At 49.4% G+C, this 11,331-nt stretch overlaps 1 protein-coding gene across 1 annotated transcript; it reads left to right on the forward strand.

Annotated features, from left to right (window-relative positions):
• Positions 1–3,143: 3,143 nt before the first annotated feature.
• On the forward strand, positions 3,144–8,311 carry LOC145935613 (uncharacterized). The gene is made up of 2 exons (XM_083037101.1): positions 3,144–4,275; positions 4,341–8,311. The coding sequence occupies exons 1-2, from the start codon at positions 3,144–3,146 to the stop codon at positions 8,309–8,311; spliced, it is 5,103 nt and encodes a 1,700-aa protein (XP_082893227.1).
• Positions 8,312–11,331: the final 3,020 nt, after the last annotated feature.

Below are 11,331 nucleotides of genomic sequence, written 5' to 3' on the forward strand. Positions count from 1 at the left end.
AACGGCATGAAAACCGATATCCAAACGTTCATCAAAAATTGCCGTCCTTGCCAAATAAAGAAACTGGTCCGCGTAAAGACCAGACAACCCATGATATTGATGGATACACCTGACGCGGTCTTCGACAAAGTCTCGATGGATATCATGGATCCATTACCCGTTACGCGAACTAACAACATGTATATACTCACTGTACAAGACCTCCTAACTAAATATTCTTTAGTGATCCCTTTGCAACATGCAAACGCAATCAATGTAGCAGACGCATTCACGAATGAATTAATATGCGTTTTGGGAGCACCGAAAGCTATATTAATGGACCAGGGATCGCATTTTCTAAATAGCCTAATGCGTAATATAGCGAAGAAATTTAGAATTAAACTCTTTAAAACTACGGCCTATAGGCCGCAATCTAATGGCTCAATAGAGCGCTCCCACCACGTTTTGTGGGAATACCTAAAACAGTACGTAGATAAAAATAACGAGTGGGATATATACCTAAAATTAGCGTCATTCTCCTATAATACGAGCGTACATGAGGGGACGCGATACACCCCTCACGTGTTAGTCTTCGGGAGGATAGCCAGGGCACCTTCCAGCAACCCTGACGTCGCCGACGTCGTGGACGAAAGCTATGCTAACTATCTCACAACACTTTTTAACAAATTAACAGACATCCAGGCTATCGCCCGCGAAAACCTAATTGCCGCTAAACAAAGATCAAAAATTTATTATGACCGTAGAGTTAATACTCGACAGTTCAGAGCAGGAGACTATGTATATTTGTTGAAAGAACCGAGCAAAGGAAAATTGGGCGACCAATACACGGGTCCTTATAAAATAATTAATCTTTTAGGAAATCATAATGTTAAGTTAGCTATAAGTAGAACTAAAACAAGAATTGTACACGAGGATAAATTAAAGGCCTCGCCGCATCGGGCCCCCACCGAGGAAGACTCCCACTCCGAATCAGACGACTGTAACGGCCAGCGTCTCGTCTTAACGCCCGTCGCCGTCCGTCGCTATTCTCTTTTTTTTCTTTAATTATTATATTATTTTAATTATCTATCTTCTTCCTCGCCACCGATCTTTAAATCATATTTTACACAAGATTCCACTATAATCACATTTAATCTCAACGCGGTAATACGAATAAATCGCATCTAAATACTGCCGACAACAATTGAAGGAACACACAACATCGCGCCTGTCAAAACTAGCAGACGACAAGGCGGCCATAATGGAACGAGAGAGAATTTGGAGAGAAAACTCTCTTCGATTATAGCGGGAAAATCCAAATAGTTTAATAAAACGATTTATGCTCTTTTCCCTTTTTCAATATTTAAATGTTAATTCAATATTATTATCACTAGACCATTCATGTCTAGCAGTCGAACTACGATATATAAACATATTTATAAAGATATTAATTTAAATATATTAATAATTACATTAAGAATTATATACGAAATATTGCAAATAAGATGGTATATGTAATACGCTTACATTCATATACATATATATATACATATATATATACATATATGTATGTCAAGCGGTAGTTGTCGGGACAATTTTTGGCGTGAATCGGCAGTTTCGAGGACTTTTGGTGTTTTTCAGGTCGGTCCTGAAAGCTGTATATGTTTATCGGCAGTTTTAAGGACTGTTTTGAAAACTACCAATCTTTCATTTCTTTATATAAAGTCCTTAAAAGTACCAATAAATACAAAATTTTTATACTAAATATATACAACTGTTATTATTTGCAAGGTAAGCTTTATATATCCTGCATATATTTATGAATAATTTAGTTACAATACTAACTACTTGGTAAATCTTATATAAAGTGAATATATAGTCTTTTAATACATCAAATATGCTAAGTTCTTATAACTGCCGTTGGACATGTTTGCAAACATAAATAAATAATTAAGGGAAAATTACAATTTTAGTTTGTTTTTTCAAAAAAGAATAATTAAGAATATTTTAAAATAGGATCAATATTTAGACATTTTGATATTTCCTTGTTGAAAATTAAGTGACCTGTAAACTGCTATTTTACTGCTATATATAAACTTCTTATGAACTACTAAAATCTCATTAATCTGTCGATCTGGAAAAATTGTAAGTTGATTGGCTACCGCATTATTTTTGTCGTGTGGCAAGCGTTGTCGCGTCATGTGTGCAGAAGCTATCATATGAATAAAAACAGAAGTGAATTATTTTCTTGAAGTTTTGGTAACATGCGAGTCTTGAATTTATAGTTTTCAGATTTATATATGTTGCGGATTAGAGAGAGAGAGAGAGATAGAGAGATAGAGAGAGAGAAGGAGAGGGTGTGCTTATATGTGTGTGTGTAAGGTGCAACGCGGATGCACGTTCTCTTCGCAACGAGCGCGCAGCCGGTTGCGACAATTAACGCGCTCGTATTTGGCGCGGCGACACGCGCTTTCCGCCCGTGCGCCAATGGCACCACGGCGCGCCCCGCTATATCGCGTCGAAGCGCGCGGTTCGCGCGTTAGATATCACCGCCGTTTAATCGCTCACGAGTAACCGTTCCGTGGGCGAAAACAATAAACGAAGAAAACAAACGGCTTTGTCCTCCGACTTTCGAGAGGATTCGATATCTTTATATTACAAAATCACAAATACGGTGATTTTGTCTCAGAATCTTCTCGAAGGTCAGCGGGATAAAGACCGTTTGTTCGGCGCCTTTTCTTCACGCTCGCACTCGTCTTGTCGACTTCTACACGCACAGACCGAGATTAGTACGCTTTCGCTTTTCTTTCGCTTTTTCACAAGCACTTTCGATCGTTCTATCGATTGCACTTCTTGCAATCGTCGTGCGCTTTTCTGTCGCTACTTTCGAACAACATTAACGCACTTTTGTACATAGTTCTGTAAATATATCCTCGTCGTGTGAAATTTATCTTCTTCTTTTTTTTTGTGCCGTGCTGTGCCGTCTCCTTTGTCTAACTCGCTCGCGCACTGACCGCGCTTCACTTGCCGCGATATTGCACATTTGCTGGTCCTTCGAGCCGGATCTCCGCGTCTTCGTCGCGTCCGGCACCTTTTGAACTTCGCCGTCGGAGTGAGTGCGTGTTCCGTAACCAGGTGCGTGTCCAGTGACCTGTGACAGAAAAATGGAGATGGATCAGATGATCGATGCGCAGCACGAACTTCACGCGCGAATCTTGCGCAGTATCGAGAACTTGAAGAAGATCGGGGCGGCCAAGATAACCGTTCACGTCGTCCGCACCGCGATTCGCGTCCTGGACGACAAGTGGGCGAAGTTCGTGGAGCAGCATGAAGAGCTCCGAGCCGCCTTCTGGAAGCAGCTCAAGGAGGACGACTACACGACGGACGACCTGCCGAGTAAGGTAGAGTCAGCATATTACTCGCAGCGCTCTGAACTGTGCGAGCTCGAGGAAAAACTCACCAAGCCGAAGGAAACTGAGCTCGCCGAACGAGCCCGAGACACCGCGCCGTTGCGCAAGGCCTTGCCGCGGATCAACCTGCCTCAGTTCAGCGGCAAGTTCGAGGACTGGCCAGTCTTCCGGGATCTGTTCCGCTCGATGGTTCTTGAGGAGCCATCCTTGTCCAAAATTGAGAGGCTCCACTACCTAAAGACAAGCGTCAAGGGCGATGCTGAGCAACTGATTAGGAATCTGCCGTCCATGGAGGAGAACCTGGAACAAGCGTGGGACCTGTTGAGCACCTATTTTGAGAACAAGCGCCTTTTAGTCAGATCTTACCTGACAGCGTTTACCTCGTTGCCGCGGTTGAAGACTCCGTCAGCCGACGGACTACGCCGACTTTTTCACGGCGTACTCTCGACAGTCGGCGCTCTCAAGGGCATTGGGCGTCCAATCTCCGATTGCACTGACCTTTTCGTGCACCTGGTCATCGAGCTGCTGGATGCCGAAACTCGTCGGGAATGGGAGAGCTCCCTCGGCAAGTCGTCCGAGCCGCCTTCGTATGACAAGCTCCGAGAGTTCCTACAGGAGCAGCTCATGACGTGGGAGGTCCTCCAGGCCGTGAAGTCCGGGTCGTCAACCAAGTCTCCGGAGAAGACTAGTCGCGCCTCTCGCAGCAGTCACGTGGGTACTAAAGGGTCCGATCCAAGCCGCAGCTGCCCAGTCTGTAAAAAGGACCATTTCATTGCATACTGCGAGCTCTACAAGAAGAAGACCGTGCAGGAAAAACCGGAGAGGCCGTTAACACTCACCAGAGGTGCTGGAACTGCCTGGGTCGACACCTGCTTGCCGACTGCAAGTCGTCCAAGGCCTGTGCCACGTGCTCCGGGAAACATCACACTACACTGCATGACGCCTTCACAGCCGTGGCCCTTCCTGCTGCCGGGTCATCTTCATCGGTGACGGTCCACGTTGCGCGACGACAGCCAGTGGAGTGCGGACCAGCGCTGCTAGCTACCGCGCGCGTGCTAGTAGCCGATCGCGCGGGCACTCGTCACGCGGCCCGCGCCCTGATCGACCCGGGTTCGGAAACGTCGTTGATCGCGGAATCTCTGGCGCAGCGGCTTCGCCTGCCGCGGACACCATCCTCAGTGGCCATCTTCGGAGTGGGTGGCGTCCAGACGGGAGCCTCTCGCGGTCGAGTGGCAGTCAACGTCTTTTCTCGCGACGAGCGCTTCGCACTCGCCGTCTCGCCGCTCGTGTTGCCGCGCCTCACCACATATAGCGGTACTTCAGAGGGTGAGGCTCGTTCGTGGCCTCACCTTGATGACCTCGACCTCGCTGATCCTGAATTCCACCGCCAGGATCCTGTGGAGCTGCTACTCGGGGCCGACGTCTACCTGGACCTCGCCTTGCCGGAAGGTCCTCGCCGAGGAGGCCCTCGAGAACCAGGTGCCCAGCTGACTCGCTTCGGCTGGGTATTGCTAGGCTTAGTCGGAGCCTGCCACGTCGCGACTCCCGTGTCATCGCTTCAGTGCTCCACCGCAGATGACCTCGCTGACCTCGTACGCCGCTTTTGGGAGGCAGAGGAGCCTCCCCGTGCCGTCCTTCCGCTGACCGCTGACGAGCAGGAGTGCGAGGACCACTTCGTGCGCACGCACGAACGACTTCCAGGCGGTCGCTACCAGGTGCGACTTCCGCTTCGCCAGGGGCTGCCGGACCTTAGCTCCACACGCCGAGCCGCATCTCGCCTCCTCGACGTCATGCAACGTCGCTTCGACCGCGATCGGGACTTCGGGATGCTGTACCGCGCCTTTATGAGCGAGTACATCACGCTCGGACATATGTCGCCAATCGCCGCCGCGCTGTCATCACCAAGGGACCGGATCAGCTTCCTGCCACATCACGGGGTGCTCCGGAGTTCAAGTGCCGGCTCTAAGATCCGCGTGGTCTTCAACGGCTCCACACGCACGGGCACCGGAGCATCACTCAACAGTCACCTACTCACTGGACCTAACCTGCTGCCGTCGCTTGCTGACACGTTGACTCGATGGCGGCGGCATCGCTACGTGTTCGCTGCCGATATCCAAATGATGTATCGGCAGATCCAGCTTCATCCAGATGACCGGGACCTGCAGCGGATCCTGTGGGGAGAAGAGGGTCAGATCCGCGAATACCAGCTCAACACAGTGACGTACGGCCTAGCGAGCGCGCCGTATCTCGCCATCCGCGTGCTGCGTCAGCTCGCGAACGACGAGGCCGACCGCTTCCCGCTGGGCGCCGACGTACTGCAGCATGACGTATATGTGGACGATATACTCACCGGAGCGGCCAGTCTGGACGCCACGTGCAGCTTGCTAGACCAGGTGGTCGCCCTCTGCACGGCGGGCGGATTTCCACTAAGGAAATGGGCCGCCAACGACGATCGCCTCTTGAAGAAGATCCCTCGCGAACACCAACTGGGCACCACGACGGGCGCCCGACTGCCGACGGACGAACACTCGGTGCTGGGCCTCCGCTGGAACCCGAGGGATGACGCCTTCTCGCTGTCCGTGCGGCTGACATCGACCGTTCCACCCACAAAGAGATCCGTGCTTTCGCAAACCGCACGTCTCTTTGACCCGCTTGGCTGGCTGGCGCCGATCGTCGTGCGTGCGAAGCTGCTGATCCAGTCTGCCTGGTTGCAGCAGCTAGACTGGGACGCACCATTGGCCGGGGAGGACGCCACCTTGTGGACCAGCCTCGAAGAGGAGCTGCCAGTGCTCGAGGACATCAGGTTGCCACGCTGGTTGCACCACGACGCTCCGCACAGTTCCTTGGAACTTCACGGGTTTTCTGACGCCTCCGAACGTGCCTTCGCCGCCGTGGTCTACATCAGGGCTGAGACTGACGGAAGGCCGAGCGTGAGCTTGGTGGTCGCGAAAAGCAGGGTCGCATCATTGAAGCGTGTATCGCTTCCCCGCCTGGAACTCTGCGGGGCGGCCCTCTTAGCCAAACTAGCCGAACATGTCCGGTTCTCCCTGGGCCTGGAGAAGTCAGCGGTCCACCTGTGGACGGACTCCACAGTTGCGCTTGGCTGGATTCGAGGACACCCTGCAAGATGGACAACATATGTAGCGAATCGAGTCGGAGAGATCCACCGCGAAAACCAGGAGGCGAGATGGCGGCACATACCTGGTCAGGAGAACCCGGCAGACTGCGCCTCCCGAGGGATATCGCCCAGAGAGCTGCTGCGTCATCCGCTGTGGTGGCGGGGGTGGGGGGGACCTGATTTCCTCTGCAGCCACCCGGACACTTGGCCGAGGGGCGTCGGCCTCTCAGATGAGACGAATCTCCCGGAGCAGCGACCTTCAACATGCCACGTGGTCGCCGAGGTGCGGGAACCTGCGGAGCTTTGCCGTTTCTCTAATCTTCGTCGTCTACTTCGCGTGTCGGCCTGGATCTGGCGCTGGAGGAGTCGGCAACGTCGCGCGGCAAGCGGCAGGGTTGCGCCTACGCTTCTGGAACCGGAGGAGCTGGAGATGGCACTATCCCGCTGGATCCGAGTGGCCCAAGCCTTGGGCTTCCCTTCAGAGCTGCGGGACATCCATGCCGGGAAGCCATTGTCTGCCAGGAGCCCGCTCCGCAAACTGGCTCCCATGTGCGACAAAGAGGACATCCTGCGGGTTGGCGGGCGGCTGAAACATGCTGTTTTAGACATCGACCAACGACATCCGATGATTCTGCCGCCGAAATCTCATGTCACTAACCTGATAATCGACGCCGCCCACAAACGCACTCTTCATGGAGGAGTCCAGGCCACCGTGAGCGACATCAGGCAGCGATTTTGGATCCCGCGAGCCCGCCAGCTGGTTCGCCGCCATATCCACCGCTGTCTTCCCTGCTTGCGATGGCGGGCGGCCACTCCGCAGCCGGTGATGGGCGATTTGCCGAGGACGCGCGTCACGCCGAGCCGACCATTTGAGCAGACCGGCGTGGATCTAGCAGGACCTGTCTGGCTCAGGACGACAAAGGGCCGCGGTCACAAAGCCTACAAAGGCTTCCTTGTTGTTTTTGTGTGTTTTAGCTCCCGCGCTGTACACCTAGAGGCCGTCAGCGATTATTCCGCTGAGGCCTTCCTCGCTGCCTTCCGCCGGTTCATATCACGACGGGGGCTGTGCACGGTCGTCCACAGCGATTGCGGCACGAACTTCGTGGGAGCGGACCGGCAGCTCAGGGACCTCTTCAAGGCGAACAGCCGCGAGGCCCAATCCATCATCGGACGCCTCGCAGATGAAGGAGTCCGGTGGCGATTTAATCCGCCGTCGGCTCCCCACTTCGGCGGCCTGTGGGAAGCGGCCGTCAAGGCCGTCAAGCACCACCTGCGGCGCACCATCGGCGAGGCCCGACTCACCTTTGAGGAACTTTCCACGTTCCTCGCACAGGTCGAGGCCTGCCTAAACTCAAGGCCACTCGGGGCCTTGTCCGATGATCCGGACGACCTGGGCGCTCTAACGCCCGGGCACTTCCTGGTGGGAGGCCCTCTCACCGCCATCCCGGAGCCATCACTTTTGGAGGCCCCTTCCAATCGTCTCACCCGGTGGCGACTTCTCCAACAGATGCGGGATCACCTCTGGCAGCGATGGACCCGCGAGTACCTACAGGGGCTCACTCCGCGGCCCAAATGGTGGGCCACCCGGGGAGCCATCCGCAAAGGCCAGCTGTGCCTCGTGAAAGGCGAGAGCACCCCGCCATGCCGGTGGCCGCTCGCCCGAATCACGCGTTTACACCCGGGAGAGGACGGGCAAGTGCGCGTGGTGGACATCCGCACCTCCGTCGGCGAGCTGACCCGGCCAGTGGTTAAAATCGTACCACTGCCGACGGCAGCCGCCACGGATGCAGGGCCACCCGCGTAGACCGCGTATCGCGAGTCCCATCGCGCCTGTAAATAATGTACATTATTGTAAATAGTCTTTTCATCATGTTCAAATTCATATTTTTACTACATTGTGTCCTCGCGTACTCACCTGTCTCGTGAAGTCTCGTCCTCCGTCGTATCAGATGCATTCCCCAGTAAACCCTAGACTCTTTCGTCGTTCGTATCCCGACGAGGCGGGCGGGATGTTGCGGATTAGAGAGAGAGAGAGAGAGATAGAGAGAGAGAGATAGAGAGATAGAGAGAGAGAAGGAGAGGGTGTGCTTATATGTGTGTGTGTAAGGTGCAACGCGGATGCACGTTCTCTTCGCAACGAGCGCGCAGCCGGTTGCGACAATTAACGCGCTCGTATTTGGCGCGGCGACACGCGCTTTCCGCCCGTGCGCCAATGGCACCACGGCGCGCCCCGCTATATCGCGTCGAAGCGCGCGGTTCGCGCGTTAGATATCACCGCCGTTTAATCGCTCACGAGTAACCGTTCCGTGGGCGAAAACAATAAACGAAGAAAACAAACGGCTTTGTCCTCCGACTTTCGAGAGGATTCGATATCTTTATATTACAAAATCACAAATACGGTGATTTTGTCTCAGAATCTTCTCGAAGGTCAGCGGGATAAAGACCGTTTGTTCGGCGCCTTTTCTTCACGCTCGCACTCGTCTTGTCGACTTCTACACGCACAGACCGAGATTAGTACGCTTTCGCTTTTCTTTCGCTTTTTCACAAGCACTTTCGATCGTTCTATCGATTGCACTTCTTGCAATCGTCGTGCGCTTTTCTGTCGCTACTTTCGAACAACATTAACGCACTTTTGTACATAGTTCTGTAAATATATCCTCGTCGTGTGAAATTTATCTTCTTCTTTTTTTTTGTGCCGTGCTGTGCCGTCTCCTTTGTCTAACTCGCTCGCGCACTGACCGCGCTTCACTTGCCGCGATATTGCACAATATATAAGATAAAATGGCAGTTTTCACATTTATTTATAATAGTAAAATGGCAGTTTTCAGACCGTTGAATTTTCGTTAATAGAAGACCAAAATTAACGAGTCTTTTTAAATAATTACATTAATAGATATGTGCCCATCATAAAAAACAATGACTTTCGTAATTTTTTAAAATAAATTCATTTCCTATGAATTCTTCATTCAGACCCGATTTCGTTCTGCAGATTGACAAAATCCGATGAGCACAGCTAACATTGTGGATTATGTTAATCCGATAGTGCGCCAAATATTGATAATAAAATATAAAGCTAAACGTGTAGCATGAACTTCATTAAGTATTGAAATTACGTCTAGAAACCCGAAAGTATTAAAGTTCATGCTCAAATGGCAGTTTTCATATTTATATATAATATAAAATGGTAGTTTTCACATTTATATATAATAGTAAAATGGCAGTTTTCAGACCGTTGAATTTTCGTTAATAGAAGACCAAAATTAATGAGTCTTTTTAAATAATTACATTAATAGATATTTGCCCATCATAAAAAACAATGACTTTCGTAATTTTGTAAAATAAAATTCATTTCCCATGAATTCTTCATTCAGACCCGATTTCGTTCTGTAGATTGATAAAATCCGATGAGCACAGCTAACATTGTGGATTATGTTAATCCGATAGTGCGCCAAATACTGATAATAAAATATAAAGCTAAACGTATAGCATGAACTTCATTAAGTATTGAAATTACGTCTAGAAAGCCGAAAGTATTAAAGTTCTTGCTCAAATGGCAGTTTTCAGATTTATATATAATAGTAAAATGGCAGTTTTCAAATTTATATATAATATAAGTAAAATGGCAGTTTCCAGATCTATATATTACTGCGAAATGGCAGTTTTCAGATAATTTAATTTTAATCTTCCTTGAACCATTTTTTGTTTTTTAACAGTTTTTATAAGAATTTAATAGTTTTGTTTTCAATGTCATATTTAAAATTATGAGACCTGAAATCTGCTCTAACATATAATATTGTTGTGTGCCTCGAACAAGGCACTGGGGTTGCGCCGAATTAAGGATGAGGATCCTCGGGTCGACCGGGACGTCGTAGGAAGATAGGAAGATTATACTCTTCTTTTGATTAAATCGACTCTTATTTCTGATTAAATTTGGTTTCACTTTATTTCTCGACCTTTCTTTAAATATATATATATATATAGTCGCGTAACATTCGATGTTTGGCTAACGAGCGTTTATTAGTAATTCTCTTAATGATTCAGATTTTTTATTAGTGAGTCTCGTCCTGATGTTCCGGATTCTTATTAGCGACCACGTCTTGATGTTTAGGAATTGTATTCGAGACTCCGTCTTGATGTTTAGGAGTTTTATTCGAGACTGCCTTCGCGGGCGGGCTCTCCGTCTTATATCTTCTTTTGTTCTTTGATTTTCAACGGGCGAGGCCCTTGGAAACAAGTCCCTGATTGGTTAACAATACTCACGCGTTTTTGGTCTAATTGCAAGCGAAGCAGGTCGAAGTCGCTGGTCTTCGCTTGCATCTCGCGGTTTCCGGTGCTTCGCGCGTGTCTCGCTGCGTTAGCGTTTTCACGCGACGAGCGTTTGTCGAGAGCGCTCTTTTATAAGCAAAAATGTTTTACAGTATTCTATAAAGATATTCAGTAAATTCTAATTTCTAATAACTACTGGTTATAGTTCGGGCTATAACATTCCTCCCCCGTAAAAAAAAGAAAAACGGAGGTACGAAGTTTTTCGCTTTCTTATCTTATTTTTGTTAAGATTATTTCTAATGCTACGTACAGTTATAATTCCCGTTTACAATGTAGTTTTATAATCGTTTCTTATTATTTTATTTTCGAGCTGACCGTCGCATTGTATGGTTATCGTTTGTTCGGCGTCCGTCGAGTATAACCAGGTGTGCTCTTGGTGTAATGCTATCCATAACATGTGGGTTGAGACATAGTGTCTTACATTACATTTGCTCTGATAATGTTGTCGCTGCGTATACATTTGAATTTCGCATGGTGCGTCTAAATCTACGCGGTGTA

Source organism: Prenolepis imparis, unplaced genomic scaffold, assembly GCF_030444845.1.
Source record: "Prenolepis imparis isolate NDT839.2.m4 unplaced genomic scaffold, iyPreImpa1.0 SCAF_4, whole genome shotgun sequence".
NCBI classification, from domain to species: Eukaryota; Metazoa; Arthropoda; class Insecta; order Hymenoptera; family Formicidae; genus Prenolepis; species Prenolepis imparis.